Below are 24,947 nucleotides of genomic sequence, written 5' to 3'. Positions count from 1 at the left end.
ATCCCTAAAGCAAGTGAAAAGATTTAGAGTGATAGATTTATTTATTTTTTTAACAGAAAGATAGTATAGATACATAAAGAAATAATGGTGGTCTGTTTTAAGTCTGTGTGAATGTAGTCAGTTAATAGTCTGTGTTAATTTGAAGGTCTGTCACCCCTTATAGTGTTGTACAGCTGAGAGACGGGGCAAACCTAAGCAACACAGCTCAAAAACACACAGCACTCTGTGAGCATTGTGTCCCTCTGTTAGCAAACTAGCAAAACACACGGCACTCTGTTAGCATTGTGTCCCTCTGTTAGCAAACTAGCAAAACACACGGCACTCTGTTAGCATTGTGTCCCTCTGTTAGCAAACTAGCAAAACACACGGCACTCTGTTAGCATTGTGTCCCTCTGTTAGCAAACTAGCAAAACACACGGCACTCTGTTAGCATTGTGTCCCTCTGTTAGCAAACTAGCAAAACACACTGCACTCTGTTAGCATTGTGTCCCTCTGTTAGCAAACTAGCAAAACACACAGCACTCTGTGAGCATTGTGTCCCTCTGTTAGCAAACAAGCAAAACACGCAAATGTTACTTAATATTACTTTGACAGACACACACTAAAGCTTTTTTTGGCGAGGACTTTATTGAAATTATGAACATTTTAATGACAGTCTGCCACTAACATCACTGCACTCAAACTTGTTTCATCAACATCGGTTAGTCAAGAATCACAGCAAAAAATGTCCGAACCCAAGAGGAAGGAGCATAAGTGGGTTAGACTACGGGAAGGAGGCACACGCTGAGCGAGAGGAACCCACCGGCTGCAGGTCTACTCTGGAGGATCGAGTAGAACCCGACGGCTGCAGGTCTACTCTGGAGGATCGAGTAGAACCCGACGGCTGCAGGTCTACTCTGGAGGAGCGGGAGGTTCTGCTCTCATCACTGAGTTTGGAGCTCTGACAGGAACATCCAGGGGAGACCAGTAAGATCAACACGCCACATCCCAACAACCACAGCACACTCCCAACACTACCATACTACCCAGCCATATGAAGACTTTAGCTAGGACAATAACTCTGACATGTTGTGACCGATTTAACCACCTAAACAAAGACATGACTACACCCATGTTAGAGCATGCTGATCAGAAACCGACCACCCAATGTTAGTTTGCTCTTACTGAGCACTGCACGCATCACCGGGACTACTAACCCAGCCGGATATTGTACTGCGATCATCGTCATCATAACCATTGCTCTGTGGGAGGAGGACAGAAAACACATCGGTGAGACGGGTTTGTCTTTTTGCCGTTTTGGTGAGTTGAGGATTAAATAGGACCGAATTCAGATGCTTTAGCTACATACGTCTTTAGAATGTTTCTTCTTCTTTTTCTTGGATTTCTTGTGTGAGTGTGACGTAGAACCCTGAGATTTCGGAAGACCAATGGGGAAAAATAAGTTCACAATGGTACAAGAAAACCACGGAGTTTACCGTTTCAACCGTTTATAAAGGCAGAGCATGTTAAATGGGCCCAAAAGGAGATGGGTGGATGGACACTGATATGCTACGATACTACAGTCTGAAGTCTGATTAATTACTAGCACCACAAGGCAGGCCCTAAACCCTCTTTTCTAACTGCTGAATCAATCTGATTTATGACATGCACATCTAAAAAGTAATCTTGCATTCCTATTCTATTTGTTGATATAAAATAACTAAATGCACAATTTAGAAAGTCAAAAGAACCTAAAATGGCCATGGGATAGGAGCTTCTACTTAGTATCAGCTTGTCCATCAAATATTTTTTCAGGGTACATAATGTTTTCATCTGTTGACACTGTGCTATCTTTCCTGAGATCAGAATAAGAAAGTTCATTGGCCAGGTCATTGTTTTCACAACCCAAAAGGACCTAAGACTCTAACAGCGACGTCAGAACTTAATTTAATCGTACTGCTACCCTTATTTGTACATCAAAAACAGTGACTTGCTGGAAATCACTGAAAGTGAACATAATTGGTAGGTCTGCTATCCCAAGTCTGCGCCACAGACACAAACCACACCACACTGCGATTACGGTGAGTCTTTTTACCCGTTCGCTGCCGAGTCCTCCATATGCCCCAACAGCATCCACATCCGACTGCACAGAGGGAAAGAGGTGTCACCGTGGGAGCCATGTGCCGGCACCTCGCAATGACCAACCAACCAACCAACCGGCCACATCTCACACAACTGAATCTCACACACACACTTGTTTGTATCTCTGGTCGTGTAATAGAATGGACCCGGCCACAGGGAGTGAGGGCTCAGAAGCATCTGAGAGAGATGAAAGATTCTGTACTGGGTCAGACTGAGCAGGGCCTGTATGACTTGAATTTAATGAAACTTACCCGTATACTCCCTCGGCTACTAACAGACATCCGCTCCTCATCATCTGAGATCTGGAGAGACAGAAGGGAAGAGAGGGGTGGCCATTAATAATACTGAACAGTCACAACAGAATAAATAAAACCACGTAGCTGAGGTCTTACCTTTCCACACTATGCATAACTGCATCTAATGGTTATTTTCCCTGCAGATGTTTTCACTGCACTACAGTTATAAACTATGCTGGACACAGCAACTAAATGTTTACGAACATGATCACCAGCGCTCAAAATATTAGCTTGCTCTACTCTACTGATTTGGGGAATCCATCAAAAGCTTTAGTGCACATTGCAGATGGGATTAAATTATCTGATCCTATAGACTGATTGAAGCAGAGTAACATCCACATCTAACCACCCAATAGATAGCAAATGATGAATCAAACACATTTTAAGAGGGGAGAAGACAACATAGAGGACAAGAAGGAATGAAAAGCAAAAAGGGGTGGAAAAAATGGAGGGATACAGACCGAGGCATGTCTCCGCGTGTGGCGAGAGTACCTCTCGCTTTCCTCCTACAGTGATGAAGGGAGGACATCAAAGAGAGGTGGAGAGAGAGAGGTCAAAGGTGAGGAATGAGAGTGAATGGAGGTGGAAAAGGGAGATGCACACTCAGGAATGCAGCACACAAACACATGCAGATGTTCCAACAGAAGGTTGTTGTGCTCTCAAGAATCCCCTCACAGGGCAACAGACAGTAGACAAATTTCTACTTCAGACATTAGCATTACATCATGCCAATGAATAAACAGTGACTGTGAACCACTTATGACCTTAGCATGAACCCAAACAGGAGCCTTGTTGTATGTACCAGCATGTATCTATCACCTGCTAAAGACCTCCCACTGCTCTAAGTCATGCAGCATGCAGAATACAAGGGGCAAATCTCAACTGCCGATGACAGCAGTGAATACGTCTGATTACATTCCAGAATGGGCTTATTGTACCTTACAGTACAGTCCCTATATATGTCACTGACTGAGAACACATAACAAAATGTGTGGTGGAAAGCACAGTGAATGACAGTGCTTTGAGGAACAATCCAGAACAATCCAGCCCTGATGCTGACGCAAGTCTTGAAAGCATGCAGGCCTTCAGGCACACTTCCTTGGAACATTGACTTGGATGTCTACGCATCCAAACCCAAACAAAACGCCACTCCAAAGCCTACGCTAAATACAGACGGCACACAGACATGCATGTGCATGCAGACACAAACACATGCATCATGGCTTGTTTTCTGCAAAAACAAACAAGCAAACACCACAAATCGTTGCTTTGATTCTTAAACTACATATGAACAACGTGAGTGTCAATGGCATATGGGTAGGGGACATTTCTCAGGAGCATCTAGCATTGCTTTGACATCAAACACATGGAATTGGTGCAGTTTTACAGTACCATCCATTGCTCAATGTCACCCCATTTGTTGTCCAATCCGGAGTACTTCTGAGGGAGGAAAGAGTGAAGAGAGAGAAGACTACAGGCTCAGAAGAAGTCAACCAGGAAACAAACAGGTGACAGAACAAGAGAGGCCCCAATGGAAATATGTGATAATAAGAGCATAGATGCCTGTGATTTAAGCACACAATGAAATAGAGCAAGAAATCAAATAAATCTAATGGTTGCTTGAGGGACTCTTGGAGCTTTCTCTCTGACAAAGACATGACAAGGAAATAGGAAATGCCACACAATTGTCTCGGTTCAGGGAGGGAAATGTTAAATGGAGGCACAGAGTTGAGAACATTCATGTGAAATAGGGGGGGAATGAGAGGAAAGGAGCCTACCTTCTGGACCTGATAGATCTACAGCCCAGGATAGCACAGCCGCAGGACAGCACAGGATAGCACAGGAGAGCACAGCCGAAGGACAGCAGGGGAAACACAGAGAGACGAGACGGGGGAAGAGAAACAGGAATGCAGAGAGGAGTGATAAATGAAGGGGAACATCAAAGAAGGAAAACATCGTCTAATTCAGGGGAAAAAGAGGAAAGAAAACTGAAAAGAAAAGGTAGTGAGGGGAACTTCTACTTATTTAGGGGCTGGGGGGAGGCATGTTATCGCATGGACCCGAGCTGAACAGTCATACTGTTAGAAACTGACACACATTCATATTCGAGATCTCAGCACAGCATGTGACCTGGTTGCCAGGAGACCAAGATTCTTTCCACGCCTGGCGGAGGTTTCAGTCAGTGTGCTGCCAGCCGTCGCCTGACCTCTGTCACCCCTGTCACCTGAGGGGGGGCCCTACCCACCCACCCAGTGACAGCTGCCTGTCAGTTTACCCCTTTCCGAAAAACTTCTAGAGTTTTCTAACGTGCTGCCGGGGCATCGGGGGAGCATTTCCTCCTGAGTCATGCTCGTCGCATTTTACATGTGGTGGCTTTGCAGTCAGTCCAAAACCTGACTGCACTAAGGAATGACTTAAAGTGAAACCACTCACCCAAAACAGCTAATCCATTAACAACTGATTGTGGTAGGTGGAGAGGAAATGAATGAAAAACCAATGCGGCACAACTGTTTTAAAAATCTTACTCTGCACCCAAGACACCACAAATGCATGCAAAGGGCAAACCTGTCTATGCATTTCACTCAGATATCAGCCATTGTTGTTAATACACATGAACAACACAGTTGCATCATGTAAGGAAGCTACCACATTGTCGCATTATCCTACTGAACACGCTTCTTTATGTGAAACAGCAGGAAACCCCTGATATGATCATATTAGTGAGGATGAGTGATGACTATTATATTAAGACAGTTAAACAATTTTAATCCATTAATCCAAAACGGAGGAATGAAATTCCACTCACCACCCACACGTCGAAGGGATTCTTCCAGTGAATTGAATTAAAGCGTTGATCCTATCATCTTCTTTCATCTAAGAGCTTACCTTGACCAAACGCTATTAACTCCTCTCATTGGGGCTTTGCCCAGACTTGCTAACCCTGTTGGCAATTCCCACACAACAGGACTGGTGCCACAGTGGTCTTTTAAACCGGCACTGCTCAGTTAGGATGGCTCACCATTAACAGTAAGCCAGGCTATTCTCACGAACCCTAAGTGGACCCCTCCAAAAGCACAAAAGCTTTAGGCACATGTACGGTGTAGTCGCTCCAAACCTTGCTCTCCTTCTAAATGTCTATAGTATCCTGCCATCGTCTTCATTTGAGAGGTACTCTTCCTTATCCCTCTCGTGAAAAGAAGAGGCACAACCACAGCTATGCACAACTGCCCTGATGTACAGACTCTCTCGCTCCGCCTTCTTTAATGCACTCAGCCTGTACAAAGCAGATGATTAGGTGATCAGACATGAAGTCCTCTGGCTGTCCTCCACGGCCACCTACTCGTCTTGATTCATGCCCACATTTCGCTTACAGTGCCACCTCTGCCACCCCATCGGTCTTCATTCCCATCTCACCCTGTGCCACCTACAATGCCGCTGTGGCACCGCTGACTGCACCAGTGCTTGGCCACAGAGGCCTTGGCGCAACCTTGGAGCTCAAGGCACGCTAGCTCTACGCAGCACATTCTTTGGCTCTCCATCAAATCCCAATCCCAAAAACTGTCACGGTCTTCTCAGGTTCAGTGCTTCTGAAGCCTGATTTAGAATTGGACTTGCCATTGCTTTACCCTCGAGTTCTGCTGTTGTTGTGGTTTGGCAAGTATGGTTGTGTCTGACCACTTACTCTGCCACTTCAAACATATATAAGAAGGTATCTTAATGAGCACTGCTGTGCCGTCAAGAGATACAGAAATAGTAGCCACCAAGGTTAAGGGAACTTAATGGCTTTAAACTAACACAACTGTTCAGACCACAACCACGACTGACCTAAATTGAACGATTACAATGAGCTAAGTTCCAATAAAGCTATTCAATCCGATTGTTTCCTTGAAAATCAACATGGCCAACAACACAGCAGATCAATAACAAGTCGAATGCTGTTCATCAACTACATTTCAGTTTAAACCCACTTGAAATTCCTTCTACCTATTCATGAATAGAATCAGAAACAGACAGCTCAGTTGGAACTGTACCAACACCCTGTCACAGCAGGCAGGTCACTCCTGATAACCACCTGCTGAGAAGCTAAACATGATCCTGGTCACCATGCTGCGTATGACCCCTAACCCTCCTACCTACATACCCACTCTCGTTGCGTTTACCCACCTTCCTCAACAGAGGGGTACGTGGGCGCCCGCTCAGCGCCGCCCGCGTCCCTCGCCCCGCCAAACGCCTGCCAGCCGTCCTGCCGAGCTTACGGTGCCCTCCCTCCCCCGCCAGTTCCGTGCCATGCGCGGCAACGCGGGCCTAGGGAGCTGCCTGGCGCAGTCAGACGGGGAGATCCGACGGGGAGATCCGACGGGGAGATCCGACGGGTGACCGACGCAGTGACCGACGTCGCAGTCACACAGAGAAGCTGATTCCTCCCAGCGAGACCCCCCACAGGTGGATCCCCCGTCGCAGAGGCGGTGTGTATAAGCTCCTCTACCCAAGGAAGGGGCAGGTCTCAGGCTGAGGTCAAGTCCCTCTTAATGGGGTCTTTCTCCGACAGGTAGAACGTCAACACAGTTCTGTTGAGGGTTTTTCCAGCGAGTCGAGCAAAAACACGCTGTGGGGCAGCGCAAAGAGCACAGCCTGCTAATCTGCTTTAGGACTTGGCAGGAGGTTTAAAGCTGCGCGCGCACACACACACACACACACACATACACACACACACCGTGCATACAGTACGCACCCAAACACTGCCATACACCTCCTGATCACACTGGTCTTAACCCTCAGTGATAATCCCTAGAGTGTGACCGTATATGTGTGTGTATGTGTGTTTGTGACGAGGTGTGTGTACATCAGGATTACATAAGGATGTTTGGTGATTACCCATATGCATATGTTGGCCAGTCAAAACAGAGATCCGCTCTGGCAAATGGGCTTTTAGTGAGAGGGCTTCAGCTATGGGCTCTACAACTGAAGATTACAGGGTGAGAATTTAAAGAAAAGTGGGTTGGAAGGAGATGTTGTTGTGTTGTTGAGGACTTCAGTGGTGTGGTATTTTATGGGGCTGGGTTTAGGGGTGTGTACTCCACACCCCACTCTCAGTGTCCATACACTTGTGTCCACAAGCGACCTCTTCTGGTCCTGATAACAGCTGCCACAAATCCATGGTTCTGATTCACAGATAGTGGACATGGTACTTCTACTAACGGTTCATTCAAGTTCACACAAAAGATGTTCAGTGGGATTTATTTCAGGAGTTTGTGTTGGCACGAGCATTGGCATAGTTTCATCTAAATGTATTAATTCCTGAAAAATAACAGGGTTTTGATGAAAACACGTTTTCCCTTTGGGAGTCTAAAGTGGTTACCAGAGTAAGAATTTGGCCTGCTAAAATGCTTTGGCATCAATCTACTGATATAAACAAACCCAGCATATCCTTGCTGACTATCCCCCTAAATATTACTCCTCCAACCATCAGCCTGTGCCATGCCTCCTCTAGCAAGTCCCAATCATTCTTCTAGTTGTTATCTTACAACTGGAGTCTACCAGTGTTGTGGTTCAGAGTACAGACTCATCAGTCAGTGGCGGCCCAGTGTTTCACTGCGTTACTCCATGTTACATCACACACCATAATCCTCTAGAGACGGCCCTGCTTGGGTGGAGGAGGTCCAGTAGCACACTGTGGAAGCACACACTTGGACTTCCACACCCACTGACATTAACCAAAGGGCAAGAGACAGGAGTGGTTACTGAAACATGCTTCTTTGCAGCTGACCTCACCCATCGTACTCACACCTTCCAAGGAAATCATGACTCAACCCTCCACAGAAAAAGAGCCCTTTCAGACTCAGACTTCATACTAAAGCGGTCGAACCACTGAAATGACCTTATCCATTAACCAACTCCTGACAGAGGGAGGCCATAAAGAGGTATTTTAGAGATCCCAGGCCCTGCAAAGAGACATCCCCAGCTGGCCCTCCCAGTGGACAGCTGTCCCTCTACAGTCAGACAGCCACACAAACACAAACAGGGGAGCAATCAACAGACCCCACACGCTGCAACCCCTGCCCTGTGGGGAACCCACCATAAAGACAGCAGCAGGCCACCACTCAATGCAGATGGAGAACCACACAGAGGAGAAACTCAGTTTTGGGGGGATTATTAGTTGTGAGTGCAGGTCCAAACAGCTGCGCTGGCAGAATAATAGCTACAATGGAAGACCCAAAGGCTGGCCTTACAGATATAAGGAAGGATGGATCAAGAAAAAGAATCCACTCCAGCGCCTGTTGTTGCCTCAGTTGAGGGGAGAAGGGGCGGGCTGTCCTGCACAGGCCATTACGATTCTCAGTTCAGCCTTTTTTTGTGATGCTAAATCTCTGAACATCCTGTAGGAAAAGTGTCCATATCCCCAAAGGCCAGAGGAAGGGATAAATTACATTGCCCTCTGACATCAGAGACTGCTCAAGTCAATACTGAATGGACTTGCTTTCTGTAGCCGAGGCCTGAAATGTCATGAAGCTATTTCACCATATATGTCTCAATAAAGTTGACAAACACAACTAACTGAAAATGTAGAAAACAATTGTGCAACCACTCTCCTTTTATGTTTCAAACCTGACTGTATTGTGATGAAAGCCTGTATTTGATTGACTGCTGAAGTAGACTACTGAATTCCACTGCATGAGGGAGAAGGGAAGCTGCATGTACACAGTGGGCACTAGGCCATTGTTAACTATGATCTGTCAACACTTTGACCGCTTTGGCATAAAATGAGGGGATATCATGGAGCCCGGAGCAGCACATTCAGAGGAATATGATCCATTTAGAGGTCCCAACAGTATCCCGTCAATTGAAAGCACGGAAAGGTTATTTAAGGCGATGGTCCCAAAGCTTGTGCTTATGTGTGTGGTCTTGTGAACCCAGAGTGTGTGTGTGTGTGTGTGTGTGTGTGTGTGTGTGTGTGTGTGTGTGTGTGTGTGTGTGTGTGTGTGTCATAATCACCTCTTTCTGTTGCCTCTCCAGCTCTTTCATGCGGATCTCTCGGGCTTCTGCCCTCGCTGATCTCTTGGCTGCCAACCTGGCCTCCGCCTGAGATGGAGAGAGAGAGAGAGAGAGAGAGAGAGAGAGAGAGAGAGGGAAAGAGAGAGAAAGAGAGGTGGAGAGAGAGAGAGAGAAAGAGAGGTGGAGAGAGAAGGAAGAGTGAAAAGTAAGAAAGGTGGATGAAGACAAAGGGACGGGTAGAAACAAAAACAGAGAACATCAAAAGGTTGGTTAAATTCCATTCCAGACAGGCTGCTAAATTTAGACAGAATTTAAAACAGACTTTAGTTAGCAATGCACTAAAAGCTCACGACTTTGGCACGGGATAGAAGTGTTTATGAGCCCAGTAACATCTGGACATTTTCATGAATAATCCACTAACAGCAAATCACTTTTATTGAAATTGTGTCTAAAATTAAGCACTTACAAATGTTTTAATAAGAGATTCTTAACAATCAAACACATCTGTTTTAATATGATAATTACATAGAAATAAGTCAGTGCTCCTCAAACACAATCTCGCCACATGCAACCCATATGACATCTGAGCTCTTCTCAGTGTATGTAAATCAAGCCTCATCTGTTCCATAGTCAGGCATCTTAGCAGCTTGATAGGGCCACGCTGGACAAAAGCACCACATTGGTTTGGTGTCTCATTGGGCCCTAAAGATTTAAACTGCGATAGGTGCCACTGCGTTAAAGCATTGTTTTAAGTTACAGGTCATTTTACTGTATTCCCCCATTTTTTACACGCGCAAAAAAAATATTGCTTGCTTGTACTATACTGACTGTGATTCACAGAGTTATTCACAGTATTATTATTATTACTATAAGTATTATTACTATTATTATACTTACTTACATTTTGGAATCACCATTAGTGAACATATCATGCAGTGACCACAAACTGGTACTTAACATGTGTTGATACTTTCACCCACAGAACTATGAGGACAACGTGTTGTATAGGCTATTTTTGTGCTAATGAATAGTTGACCTGAGTTATGCATTTAAGCAAACAGTGGCTGGTGTAGCCATGCTGCAGCCAGGCCTTCTAAAAATATCACCATACAGGAAACTGGGAGAGTTTAATCCAGTGGCAGTGTGTGGTTCTGATTAAACACGATATGTGGAAAGTATCACAGAGCCTTGAGTACTGATGCATTATTATTCTTGGGGAATTTCCTGTTTAGTTTCTCGCATTTTTTATTTCTTTTCTCCAAAATAACCTGTGTGTCTTTAATCAGCACTCACAGGGGTAGATGTGTGTACCTTAGAGAGCGCAGCGCAAAAAGGAACTTAGGCCAGTTCGCAGAAAGCACACGCTGTCTTTTTATTTTACGCTGAATGTTCTAAAACTGCGGCTGATCACATAATCAACCCCTATCACACCCTCCTACTGTACTTTGTGGTGCCCACAGCTGAAAGGAATCACGAATGGAAGCGCAATTGAAGGGAATGATGCAACCGTGACCAACCGAAAAGGCAACAGAAGTTTAGCAGTCAGGAAATCCATCCTAATGACATGTTATCAAACAGAGAGCTATTACAGGGCCCTAATTCTACACCCACCCAAAACTACTGTACCTGTTTGGGCAGGATGACAAACCAAGTCAGTGTTGAAGCAGAAACGCAAAGGGGGGTGGATGGAGTGAACCAGAGACATAGGAAGACAGACAAAAGAGATCTTTGCTTAAACATGGCACCAATGAATAATGCTGGTGCTCGGAATACTGCTTCCATTGCCCCTAGTTCTTTGTGCCACGACCCTCCCATAAATGCATTAGTAGACAAAGCGAAAATTGTCACTCCTTTTAGTATTGTTTTAGGATTGTGTGGTCAGTTTGTAACGTTACATACCAGGCCACGTTGTTATGTGCAGGTTGTGACGAAATAATGCCTAAACTGGTGCTAACGTGTTAGTACATCTGCCCCATAGAGAGTAGTTCAGAGATCTAGGTTTATTATTACAATTTCATTTTCATGTTTGTTTCCTCTTATACATGAACCTTTCTTGTTATCAATATGGAAATGTAAACTTTATTACAGGCTCAAGGCCCACATGGTAAAAAACAATACATACAAACAATACATTATGTAAATTAAATGAGCAGTGCTGCTTGGAGTGTGGTATTTACGGACGATAATACGCATGTCGTTAATATATTTGTATGCAATATATCTTTAAAATAGATAGATATAGAGAGACAGCTTATTTTTCACGCATAACGTATTTTCAGTGTTCTAATCATATGTATAATTATCTTGCTCAATGGAAAAATGGGTAGAGTCATGTCTATATTGGGGTAGAAAGATGGTTACACTAAAGCCCTGAGGTAGCACCTATCCAGATGTGTGTGTGTGTGTGTGTGTGTGTGTGTGTGTGTGTGTGTGTGTGTGTGTGTGTGTGTGTGTGTGTTCCCCGGGCGCTGAGAAGCTGCCCACTGCTCCTGGAGGATCCTGGAGGAGGGATGATCCGGGATGGGTTAAAGGCAGAGCAAAAATTCACGGCGACCTCAGGCCTGCGTGTGCGTGTGTGTGTGTGTAGTGTGTCCTGGTCGCCTCCATATATATATAACACGTGTGTGTTGCTGTGAGTTGTGCGTGCAATAAAAAACTGACTGCAGTCAGCCTTGTTTGTTTGGTTGTTTGTGTGTGTGTGTATGTGGTTCCTATGGACCCAAGGAAACACCTCAGAAAATGTCATTAGTCCGGTCTGTTATCCAATCCCGTATGAAAGGTGTGTGTGTGTGTGTGTGTGTGTGTGTGTGTATGTGTGTATGTGTGTATGTGTTTGTGCGCGCACATGCACGTGTTGTGCTTATTCTAAGCATTCTCTGTGATCTAGAGGCATAATTACTTTACCACATGTGTGTATGTTGCTGTGTGGGTCCACACCATGTTTACATGCTTATGTTAACCACCACACAGGGATTTGTTTACATGGATATTGGTTTTACATGAGTGATGGATAGTGTGTGTGTGTGTGTGTGTGTGTGTGTGTGTGTGTGTGTGTGTGTGTGTGTGTGTGTGTGTGTGTGTGTGTTTGTGTGTGTGCGTGTATTTGTGTGTGTGTGTATGTGTGTGTGTGTGTATGTGTGTGTGTGTGTGTGTGTTTGTGTGTGTGTGTGTATTTGTCTGTGTGTGTGCGTGTGTGCTAGGGCAAGCATGTGTCTCTGAGTGTATGAGCATTTGATTTAACTCCTCACGAGTAGGAGCAGCTCCTTTTAAGGAAAAGACTCTGACTGTGCTCAAGTGAGTGTGCAAGTGTGTGTGTGTGAGTGAGTGTGTGTGTGTGTGTGTGCATGAGTGAGTGAGAGAGAGCACTTCCTTCCTGTTACTGACGGCAGCAGAATGTGGAGGGGGGCCAAGTGGCCTTAAGGCGGGGACAACTCTGGTCTCGTCCAATCAGTGAGGGAGTACTGAAATGACCCTACCCACCCCCTTAACCGTCAGTTTCCTCAGAACCTCATGCCAAAGTGCACATTTGTATACCCTCACTTATACTTTTAGACTACTGAGATACTTTTAATACATGCGTTAATGCTTTCTTGAGGTTAACCTGTTCTGTTAACCAGCTTCTAAGTGAAACTCTAAATATCTATAACCCATCTGTTGCCCGACATTTCCTGTGCTGAGTTTCCAGCCGCACAGCTACCCTTTGACCCCTGACATCACCCAATCTGGCCCTCTCCATCTCGGCATAAAATGTCAGCGTCTCAGGGACCAGCCTTTCCTGGCCGCCCTTCGTACGGGCTTTCCCAAGGAAGCAGCTGCCTGGTTCCAGATATATCACACCACTTCTGGGAGCCCCATGATGCTGAAGACACATCAGACATAAACAGTCTCTAGGACCGAGTCGCAAGCTAGTCACAAAGGAGCTTTCTCTTTGCCCTCATCCCTCAATGGCATGACACACTGGGGAGCCTCTCTCAGCTAATGAAGCAAACAAGATACCACTTGCATTTAATCAAGGGACTATGGGCGCATTCGTACTCTGGACATCCCATAATGTCAGGGGGAAACTTAACCATGTGCTATTTTTTTGGAATGTACAGAAAGTGCAATGCTAACTTTGTACTTAACGTAACAATGTAACATTGTGAATTTATGTATGATACAACAAGGGTGTGGATGAACGCCCACATAGACCGACTCTAATCCCCTCATGGTCACAGCAATGTGACTGCAGTGTGATGTGGACAGTTAAGTTAGTCCATGGTCTGACACTCAGTGGTCAGAGTCCAAAGAAAACAGCCAGTTAGTGGGCCAGGAAGTGATGACATCCTGTGCGGGGCCTGTCCTCGCCAGAAGCTTCATCAGCAGAGAACGGACACCACGGCACAGCCACTAGAGAGCACACTTTCCCATGCAGACGACAGACATGGAAAGTCTCAAGTTCCAAGGAGGCAATGAGTACAGAAGGAGGTATCCAACTGTCAGCATGTCTGTTCATTTCACAGAACCAGGTCATGTATACTTTAGCGTGTCTGCACAATATACGAGATCAAGTATTTTACACAATATTGGGAAATATATTTCATCACTATGTATGGCATTTTGGAACATTCTAAGTAGTTAAGAAAAAATATATAGTCTACTACAAATTCAACTGGGATCAGGCATATTACAATAGATGGAGACTTAATCAATACATTTCTTTGAAGTTGTCATGAGACCCATCTTGTGATGATGGTGCCTTCAGGCCAAAAGCCATGGTATAATATATTTAAAAAGGAGGGGGAAACCAAAGAAAATAACAAAGTGACCAAGTGTCTTTTTCCCCTTTGATTTGTTTACTTTTAATAAACTCTCTGTAAAATGTCCAACTGCCACTTTGTTGTCTGAAATGAGACCTTTGTTTGGCAGTTCCGTCTTCACAATATCCCCACTCAAACCACAGGGAGCAAACGACTCCAGGCAACTCCATATACTCAACGACCCCCCACCCCCCACCCCCCTGACGGCCCCTGCAGTCCCTGGACAGGGAGCAGTGATTCCTGGTCTGAGGCAGCATTGTGCTGTGGGAGGTCTCTGAAGTCCAGGCAGACACACATCAGACCCTCCCGCTCAAACACAACACACTCAACGACAGCGTCTGTTGCTATGGAGCATGACAAAAGCACTGTGTGCAGGAAATGCATAGAATATCTCAGACTAAACATGTGGTAAAACCTGTATTGTTAAGTCCGATAGTGTTCTGTCTGACACACTATCAGACAAGTAGAGTAGAGATGTAACACCAACACAACAGCCCATGGATGCCAGTAAATGGCTTGTAATATTGAAAGCCAATGTAACACGGAAAAGTACGAGTTCAGTTCATGTTTGGTGCTTCTGCAAGAACTGAGCACAAAGGCCTGTTTGCTCATTGGCACCCTTCAGCCTCTCAGACAGTGAACTCATTCACAAGTCGTCATCACACCCTTTCCTGCTCCGCTCATGGTCAGAGACCACAGCCCCGCCAGAACACACTCACTTCAGCAACACACTCTATACCACACACACCCCGTCTAGCGTATCTGCATACTGCAATATGCAGTTAAGCTATCAGCGCTGTAGGTCTCTGGAGGCCAGCACACCTGCAGGAACACATACGCACATACACACACACACACGCTACCTTCCTGCAGTTCTCAAAATAGAGCATGATGTCAGTTACAGCCAGCATATGGAAGCACGTGTCGTCCACATTCCCACACATCCTTGAGCCCGATGCACACACACAGACGCCCTCCCAGAGACTAACAGGCCCGGGGAAGGAGAGATGCTCGCACCTCTCCCTCCCCTCCCCTCCCCTCCCCCTCCTCCTCCTTCTCTCGCTCCTCTTGCTCATCTTCATTCTCTCCTCTCCTCTTCCCTCCCCTCCTCTCTTCTCCTTCGCAGCTATTTATACTGACCTAAATGGACTGGAGCTCTATCAATTTCCAGAAAACTTTCTAATTCAGCCCGAGTTCTGTTCTGTGCCTCGTCCTCCTGGGCCCCAGAGAGCTGTTTCAGTTGCACTGCAGTGAACGTACAGTGCTGTATGCAAAGTGGGCCTGTAATGCAGGCTCCTTCTTCACAGGACATGGCAGTGGGGAGAGAGGTCCATGCCTGTCTGGTTCAGGCACAGCAGACCATTGTCACTGTGCCTTAGGTTGGTGGGCATTATGACACAGCACATACAAGCAGATCTAGCACAAACAGGCTGTCTTCCCTCCTAGCAACATGGGGCTGTATGTATCAGCAACACTACATTTGATTAATCTGTAACTGTTCAGGAAACACTTCTTATCCAAAATGGCACCCTGGTGTGGAATGATTCCCAGCATGCATAGCAGTCCTGGGTTGGTTCCTTCAGTGACTGGGGGGAGAATATTACAGCATAAAGCTGATACCGAGCAACAGTAGGCCTATAATTGTTATGTATATTGGACTCTATAGCCTTCCACACAATTTGTCTTCAATTGCAATGTAGCCTAATACGACCTTATTATATATGGTAGACCACTGGACAAGAACAAAGAAGAGTAAATTACACGTTTATGGCTTTAAGAACCATATTGTTATAAATAATTGACTGAAAATCAATTTGATAAATGTTTTTAGGCAACAATTGTCAGATGGCATCTCTAGATTTTATGAAAGAGTTTGGACCAAAAACTGTTCTGTTTCTGTACAGTCCATCCCACAAGTACCATTCCCTCTGAGAAAAAGGGTATGTCTGCGTCCTGTCATTCATAGAGCCCTGGCATCTCCTGACAGCCACGAGAGAGTTTTACTCCACTATCATGGCGGAGTGAAACGCCAAGTCTCCCAGCACCCCCTGTCTCTCCCACAGACCCCTAGTCAAGAAAGCCTGGCCAGCCATCACTCTAAACTTAGGGCACGCAGACGAGACAATGGGCGGATGCAGGAGAATTCCCTTGCATGGCACTGGAGCACCACTAAACATTTTCACAGCCATGAATGTGCAAGGCCGGGAAATGCACTCTCACACACACACACACACAGGAGGGCCCATTTTCATGGTGACTCTGCCAGCTCTTGATTACGGGTTCTTTTGCGACAGACTTCCCAAGCTCTCAGCAATCAGGGAGGTAATTGTTCCAGCTCTTTTCAGGCTTTGTGCAGCAGCAGCAACAACAACACGGACATTTTTTTTCATCGCAGATTTGAAAAGAGAATCGAGTTGGATCTGATGAAGTTATGTGAGGTCTAAAAATGTCTCTGCCCCACCCCGCCCGGTCGGTCAGACATATAAAACAATCTGTGCCCGACGAAAAGGCTTGAAAGCTTTCGTTATGTCAGGCTGCCATGTCAAATAAACACAAATCCCTCTTCGTATTGGAAGTGGTGGATATATACCCCAAAAAAGAACTTCTTGTTTCCGAAGGTCTGTTTTTCCCTCCATGGCCAAAATTAGCACTGTGTTAAGGACACGGTCAGATAAGTGAGCCAGACTGGAAAAGTTAGGCAGGCAGAAAAGAATGCACCAGGCACTGCACCCAGCTGCACAGCATACCCCACAAAACCAAGAGAATATGACTATAGAGGGTATAAGGAGATGACACAGACCGAATCATGGGAAGCTAAAAAAGTTACGACAGTTATGACTTGAGGCTCAGTTTTCAGCAAAGCCACCATTCTGACTATAAGACAATGACTTTGCACCATCTGTGGTGACCATTCCCAGATGACCTAAAAAACAATGTGCCTTCAAGTCATCTCCATTGTTCGTGGTTTACCCAACACTACATAACCTGGGGCTTTTGACACTTCCCCACAAGTATGGGGGGGGTAAGAAAGGCACACTGATGGAGAGACAAAGAGGGATTTTGTGTCATTGCGCTGCGGTACGAGACGCCAAACGTATAGCTCCTCAGTGGAGAGGGAGAGGCACAGGCAGCCTGAGGGGCTGGAGGATGGCCCAGCATGAGCACCAGTGTACTTGTACAGAGTATATGTCATGTTATGTTATACTATGTTATGTTATGTTATGTTATGGTAGGCTGTTGTGCGGTGCCTTGTCTTAAGAATTTCAGTGCCCAGTCTGACCCTGTGTTATTCTGTGCATCTGAGTTACAATAAAAGACTTGTAACTTGTAACTTGTTGTGAAATGAGGTGTTGGGGCCTTGTGAAAGAGGAGAGGATGCCAGGTCCTCTGTTGGGCTTTTGGCGTAACTCTCTCAGCTCGTCTGTGGGGGTCAAGCTCTCAGGCGTGGTGATGTGAGCTCCACTTTCGGAGAACAGGGCACTGCACTCACTCTCTCGCTCGCTCACTGGCATGCTCACGGAGCCAGCGAGGCCTGTTTAGATGAGTGGCCTCAGGAAGTTGCTCAAGTGTGGTGAGGAGAGGAGGGGAGAAAAACAGGCGATTGCTCAGATGTGGCGATGTGAGAAGGGCAGGGCAGTGGTTCGGATTCCTCTTTCGTAAACTCGTTTCCTTCCCAACTTTGGTCTTACTACTAAAACCTCATGGGTCACACACGCTTGAGATTTCCCAAACACACACACACACACACACACACGCACACGCACACGCACACGCGCACACACACACACACACACACACAGCAGTGACGCTTCAGCTGCATGATTACATCTATGAAACATGTCTGGCTGGCTAACAACAAACTCGGACAACAGCTGTAAAACGGAAAATATATCATTGCTAAAAACAACCCTTGTAGAGTTTCCCAAAAAGCGATCACACAGTGATCACAAGGCAAATTTCAGAGCCACCATTTCTAACATGTCACTGACACCATATGACTTACAGCTACCTGGATATCCATCAAGGCTTTTTGTATGAGAGAGTGCTATCCGAAGCCAGGTATGCCAGCTAAGACAGCTAAGATGTCACACAGGCCATATCATACTCCTAGAAGAGCACAATGGTATTGAATCATGGTGTGTGGTGTCAGAAGCTAGTAACCTTGGGTCATATTGCAGTCAAAAGAAAACCATGAGGGGCCTGGTACATGATGTCGGCTGTTGAGGTCAGGGAGAGGACTATTTCTCCCACACAATTTAAACATTTGCCGCATGCAGACACAGTCCTGTGAAAGATATGGTCAAAGGTCACAGACACAGCCCTCAAACTCTACAGGGGCATTCCATTCTTGTCAGCAAACAGCCTTATCACATATGGCCACTAACAATGTGACCTTGTACATTCTGTCTAAAATGTTCTCTATCTTGCACTCTTTTTTAAGCTCAATTACAAAAAACAGATGTCAAACGCAATTGTATACAGCCACATTCCACCAGGCCTCAAAACAGAACTTGTAATGTGTAATGCTACATAAATCACAAACGGAAATGTTAGTTTCCAGCAACACAATAAGCCCAGCAGCTCCACAATGTTCAGAAGTCATGGATCACACCCAAGTGTGCTTGAAAGCCCAGCCTTTCAGGCACACTCCATTGATTTGGAAGGAGCCCCGAAAGTTCAGCATAAACAGGAAGACATTCATGATAACAATCAGCCCCTGAGCAACGTCATGAGGAGGAAGAAAACCCATAGTGTGCCCACATCCTTATATGGAGAGTTCCCACTCTATGTGGTCAGGACAGCCAAACAACATTCAAAGGGAGTTTGAGTGGTGGGACAGGGGGGAGGGTGTTTTATACAGAGTGGTCTACATTACAGTGAAGCAGAGCTTTATTTATCTATGTATTTCGTTTTTTTCCCCCCTTTCTGTCGTACATGTTGCCCAATTTTCAGATGTTATTCCTCTGAACTCCAGGCAAGCTTAAATATTGACATGTTCATTCAGCATTACTGCAGAGTGGAATGGATGTTTTACAGACGTTCCAATCACACTGAGGCATACTGACTACTTTTCTGATTCTTATGAAAGCCAAACCACACTAAACAAAACATACACATTCAGAAGTGAACTGATGTATACATTTATTTCCTGTACGGTATCTTAAATTTGTTTGTTTTGAAACGGTGGCAAACATTCAATGTCTCTCAAACCCTGGATATCACTTGAGCATTGCGTTGAGGCTGTAAGCAGGTTGTGCATGTTTCCCTTCAAGTGCCTCAATGTGTCTTTCCATTTCCACAAGACAGAATGTTTTCCACATGATAAGAGGGTCACTGATCCCCTGCCCCTAATTCTGCTGTTCAGACTAATCCGTCTTAAAACACCATGAAGCTGCTCTCCAACAGCCCGGCAATTTAGTCAAACTCCTCAGCCTAATCCAGCCACCCCCAGAGCCCTCAGAGCCAAAGAGACACCCCAATCTACAGACTGGAAAATAGCAACCTGATGAGGAGTCTCCACACAGATTAGCATATAGGCCATAATCCTATAACAGTTTATTACAAGTAATATTATTTTATAATATTGTGTTATTATGTAATTATAAGTGTTCCTGTTATAAATGTATGACAATGACTAGGGTCAATTCTAGGGTCAATTCCATCAGGACAACCTCCAGAGTTCCACTGGATGGGGATGCAGTAGTTGCAATGTTTAAGAGAGTAGGGAGGATAATTAATCCATCTGCCATCCCAACGGTTTGGCCGACACACTCATCCCATTACGGCTATCATTCAGACGCAATCGGGCTCTTCGACGGAATCCTTCAGTCTCAGTGCACCAAGCCAGACCAATTTCCACTTGTAAATCTACGCGAGCTTAGCTTTAGGACCCGTTCAAGATTTAAGAACACAATCTGATTGGATTGAGGACTGCTAATAACACAGATCACAATCCTCAGAATTGAACGTTCTTGTTCAATTCTAGAGCACCATTTTCAAGATAGAAATCATATTAGAGCACAGCATTTTATTGTACATCGTCAACCCCATTATTCCTAGGACCATTTAACAAGCATGATTGTGCAAATGTCCCTGGACAGGAAGTTCATAACTGCTGTGCTCTGTGGAATTTCTTTCCAGAAATGGGATGCCCTCTCTGATAATGACTCAAAACTCTGCTATTTCTTCTCATACTTGTCTGTTTCTACGAAACATTGAATTGTTTCCAATTTTTTTTTAGACCTACCACTTTTCCCTCTCTTTGTGTGAGACACAAAATCTAAGACATGCATATAAAAAGAAGATAATTTAAAGATGTATAGTGGTGGCTATACGGATGTTTTATTCTATCCTTTTTTGTGTAACCTTCCTCAACTGAAGCTTGTATTACAACCAAACCACTAAGACACTTCACCTACCGCAAAGTCACTACATGTTGGTATCAACAGGCTCTGAAAATAAAACCACTATGTCACGTCAGAATGACACTGATCTCCTGTGAAGTGGACAGAGCAAACATCGCACCCACAACTTTATTACCCAAACAGTAAACGGAAATGGGACTTTATTTCATATAGTCGTGTTGTTCAATAAAATAGGGTTAGGGCTGGTGTAGGGTTGTTCACAACCATAGGGTTGGGGCTGACTACAGATTAGATCAAACGAACCCTAAATCCTTGTCTGCTCTTCACCTCTAACTTGTCATACATCAGAAACATGGGAAATCAAGTTGTAAGCAAGTTGTAAGCATAGTACATAAACCTCATCAAAACATTCTTTCCTGTTATGCATAAGGAACACACCGTCTCACTTTCACTGCTCAACAGCCTCCACCAGCTTTGCCCTGGAGACAAACACATAGCTGGTCTAGCCAGACAGGCTACCCTTCAAAAAACCCTTCAAAAATCTCCAACTTGACGATAAAGAGACATGGACATTCCTCTACAACCCAGTTCAACCAGTTCCAGCTGTATGTCTCCACCACTCCCAGTTGACTCTATTCCCTTCATTCCCTTGAATGATAAGCGTCCTCCTCTCATGCGCAGCCCAGTCGCAGCGCTCCAACAGCTGATCTTTAAGGGCCTTCTATTTTTGAAGCCCTTGTTACAGAATCAGCCAGCTCATGAGGGCCGACATACCAGGCTGTCAAGAGTACTGCCAGTGTGGGACTCCACTCTGCCTCTGCTTAAAGGCACAGCCATGTTTCTCCACACACACCCACTGAGCATGCAAATCTAACATGCTGCAATGGCTACGACAACCTGTATTGCAATGGTGACCAGCTTTAGGGGTTGTAGTACACTGAGAAAAGAAAAGTTGTCAAGGACTCTGTCATAACTGGTGAGCACCATCTGCCAATGAAACATTTCAGGGGTTTGGTTTTATCAGTCAATTGGCTGAAACATGAGTTTCGCGGAATGACTTTCGGTTTTCTGAGGGAAGATCCCTTTTCAGTTGTTAACTTTAAGTAAACCTCTGTATCTTTCTTGGCAAAACTGTAGAAAGCAATGTGTATTTATAACTAAAAATAACTCTATAAATACAATAACAACACAAAGAATACTAAGTTGGTTTAGAATTGCACAGCTTGGGTATGGTATGCTATGACAAAAGGCAAACCATGTTCGATTCCTGCAGCATAACTGCATAACCTGCAGAGTAACTAGATTGCCACACTGTATGACATGCAAATATTTAACCACCATCCTGTTTGGGTGCAGTAAAGGGTATTACATACATATACCCCAAATTTAGTTTATTCTGCCTGAATATGCTATGTTCCTTGTTTCGCAGTGGACAGTGGACATAACATGCATGATGGCTCATTGAGAGAGTGCTTAGATATCTGAATTTGCAATTTTATGTAAAAGTAAAAGCACAAATTTGTGCGACATCCGAATACACAACTTTGTGAGTTATCACTTGACCTCGCAGACATTCATATTAATGATCAGATTAATCAACATCAACAACTTCTTTCCCTCGAGAGATTGCATTCTGAGGACCACTTCACGCTTAATCTGATCTAATCATCTTTCAGTGCCAAGGACTCTAAACTGATTTGCAATGGTGGTTTGAAATAGTTAACGTTTAAGGAAAGGGTCTAAGACAGCTAATTACACCAAAGGCAGTCTCAGTAGTATGAATTTCACACTAAAAGCAGAAGTCCCTGTGGCCAGACTTCTGACAAGGCTGTGAGAGTAGGGTAGGAGAGTCTCCAGGGTAGGAACTACCTAACAGATGCTGTAGCCTCAAAGCACCCTATTAATAAAGTGGCTACCATTTGCTCCAGCTTGCCCCTTTTGTGAGGACATTCCTGCTGGATAAGTTGGTGTAAAGGGGATGGATGGGCAGAACTTTCACTATGCTTTCATATGGTCCCCGATACACTGCAGGATTACCATTTCTGCCTATGCGCCAAAATCTAAGCAGCGAGAACATGGCCACGCGAACACCTGTCAGATCGACCACCTGTGGCAGTTTGTCATCACGGGCAGATCTGAACTTAGGTGACGGATTCTGACAGGTTAGCACGGGGTATTAGGCTCAACATATGGTTTTAGACGCTGTCCTGGCACACTTACTATCTTTCCACTTTCAACATCATCGAGTTCCACCATGCGACTCCATATACCTCTCAGATGCAAAATGGCCATCCACCAATGAGTCCCTTAAGTGAGGAACAGTGACCGATATCGTAACTTATTTCCCTGTAACTTCTTTAATAGCTGTGCATTCGTTAGTAAGGAGGCCTGTCATAACTTGTTATGTTGGCTGCAACTAATATTTAACCTTTTAAATGACAATAAATTGATTATTTAGAAACCACTCCAGAAGTAAATAATTTGGCCCTTTTAGTGTTGCTTACCTCTCTCGCAATTACATTCAGAGCATCATCTTCTGCTGTCAATCGGTCTTTATTGGGAATTCTTTTTCGTCCTGGTCCTTGTGTCCCCATGGTGGTTTAACGTTATTACTTTTTTGTTTTTCTATTCCAATATGATGAATAACAATATCCTGTTTTACTTCGTCGTCCTGCGTTATGGACGTCTCATAAATTCCTTAAATAGAAGAAGTCAGCATAAAAATAAACGACGCATTTTCCAGGCTCTAAAATCAGTCGTGTACACCCAGTAGCTCGGTCATACAAATCACCAGCAACTATTCTGTGAAGCGTAAATGGAGGTGCATTGTGATACATCCGTCTTTAGATCTCTTCCTTAATTCTTTTTCAGTCAGTGAAAATGTCAACTTGGTCTAAGTGGATCCAGTTCATTGTCGCCCCGACGCACGTGTTACTTTCCTTGTTGAAATGATCACAAAATCTCCGTCAACCAATGACTCTTTAGTTTATTCCAAGTTTAGACTAAAGTTATTGCCTTTACTTTTCCGGTTAGATGCACGTTTTCCACTCTCAATGAATACTGTTCTCGATGAATAAATCACGTTGAACGGAAAGTATTTGCTGTGAAGGTAGATCTAATAAAACTATATTCCCGTTAAGTCTCGTTATTTCACTTGACGCGTATAGGCAGCACTGGACTGTCAAAGGTAGCCATGCCAAACTGTGGTCCAAACCCGGATAAAGCCCAGAACGAAGTGAATACACGTTCCGGGGTACTGCTTTCAGTTTGCGACCGCGCAGCTAAAGGGGAAGGCTATCGCACTCTCTCACACCCTCCATGCTATTTTTAATGATGAGAGGCAAGCGCTAAAAACAGAACCCTTGTCTTATAGCCCACTTCTTAAAGGCACACGCGATTCGGACCCCGTCATCATAGCCTACTTTAGACCACTACTGATAGTCCACATGTCTGTAGTTTTCAAGATGCAAATTCTACTCTGAATTTTGGCTCAACAGGCTATGTTGCGTCCCGGCGATATCTCATTAATGAAGCCTACCCAATCCATACAACACAGGTGATCACTACAGTTGGGGCATTCTGGTCTAACCTTTTAGTTGTGACATGTCTTTGCATTGATTTATACTCTATTAAAGAAAAATGCTAACAATATGTCTAAGTGCAGTCAAAATATTGGCACTTCCAAGAACCACAATCTCCTTTATGCGAATCTGGAGTTTTACGCTTATCTAGCCTGCAGTGACGTTTTAAGCTAAATGATAACACCTCCAGTGATTTACTTTATTCTCCAGTGCAAGATTCATCATTTAGCTATCACTTAATCAAGAAAGCCAGTTTATCACTGTCCATATAACACTACAACAGTAATAACTGGCTTACGATCAATTGTAGCCTAGACTTTTAAATTGAGCAACAAGTACAGACCCACAGCATGGACATCTGTCATCATCGCTTGTCTGGCGACCTCTATTGGTGGTACATTTATATGTCATTTATCGCCTTGTGCGAGAAGGGTAAACTCGGTGATGATATTTTTTCAACAGGAGGATTTGCCAAAGGATCAAAATAATATGAGACAAAACAGCGAGGATATTCCAGATTAGATGCGGCACTGAATGCGGCTACATTAAATTACAGTTTTTAATCAAAATAACCCTTGGTCTTTTTTTATGGCCATTGTCCTTTTTCAGCCTCGTTGACCCATGCTTTTATTTAATTCCTCTGAGTGTAACCTGTACCAAATACATATCAGTTATCAAAGGTGGACGCAGGTGCAGATAGCAACGTGACAAATACTAGTTCTTATCTGACGAGTTGCTACCAGCTGATGCATTATTTGTTGGCTAATTGGTTGGTTACTTTGGTTGGTTGCC

General features: G+C 44.6%; 1 protein-coding gene across 5 annotated transcripts; it reads right to left on the bottom strand.

Moving 5' to 3' along the window:
- Positions 1–6: 6 nt before the first annotated feature.
- Positions 7–23,846, bottom strand: LOC122132197 (leucine-rich repeat flightless-interacting protein 2-like). 5 transcript variants are annotated; one of them, XR_006152178.1, is made up of 9 exons: positions 23,079–23,846; positions 9,411–9,497; positions 4,196–4,213; positions 3,810–3,857; positions 2,879–2,923; positions 2,373–2,423; positions 1,349–2,122; positions 1,197–1,241; positions 7–940 (listed from the first exon to the last, which is right to left on the bottom strand). XR_006152178.1 is itself a non-coding variant. In XM_042707020.1 (8 exons), the coding sequence occupies exons 1-8, from the start codon at positions 23,166–23,168 to the stop codon at positions 1,337–1,339; spliced, it is 459 nt and encodes a 152-aa protein (XP_042562954.1). In that variant the 5' UTR covers positions 23,169–23,841; the 3' UTR covers positions 1,072–1,336. The 5 variants fall into 5 exon arrangements, 2 of the variants coding, with proteins under 2 accessions (XP_042562954.1, XP_042562953.1); XR_006152180.1 differs by having other exon boundaries at positions 788–940; positions 1,197–1,408; positions 2,075–2,122; positions 23,079–23,841; XR_006152179.1 differs by lacking the exon at positions 2,879–2,923 and having other exon boundaries at positions 23,079–23,845.
- Positions 23,847–24,947: the final 1,101 nt, after the last annotated feature.

Source organism: Clupea harengus, unplaced genomic scaffold, assembly GCF_900700415.2.
Source record: "Clupea harengus unplaced genomic scaffold, Ch_v2.0.2, whole genome shotgun sequence".
Lineage (NCBI taxonomy): Eukaryota > Metazoa > Chordata > Actinopteri > Clupeiformes > Clupeidae > Clupea > Clupea harengus.
The sequence above is the reverse complement of the archived record's forward strand: the minus strand, read 5'-3'. Positions and strand labels throughout refer to the sequence as shown.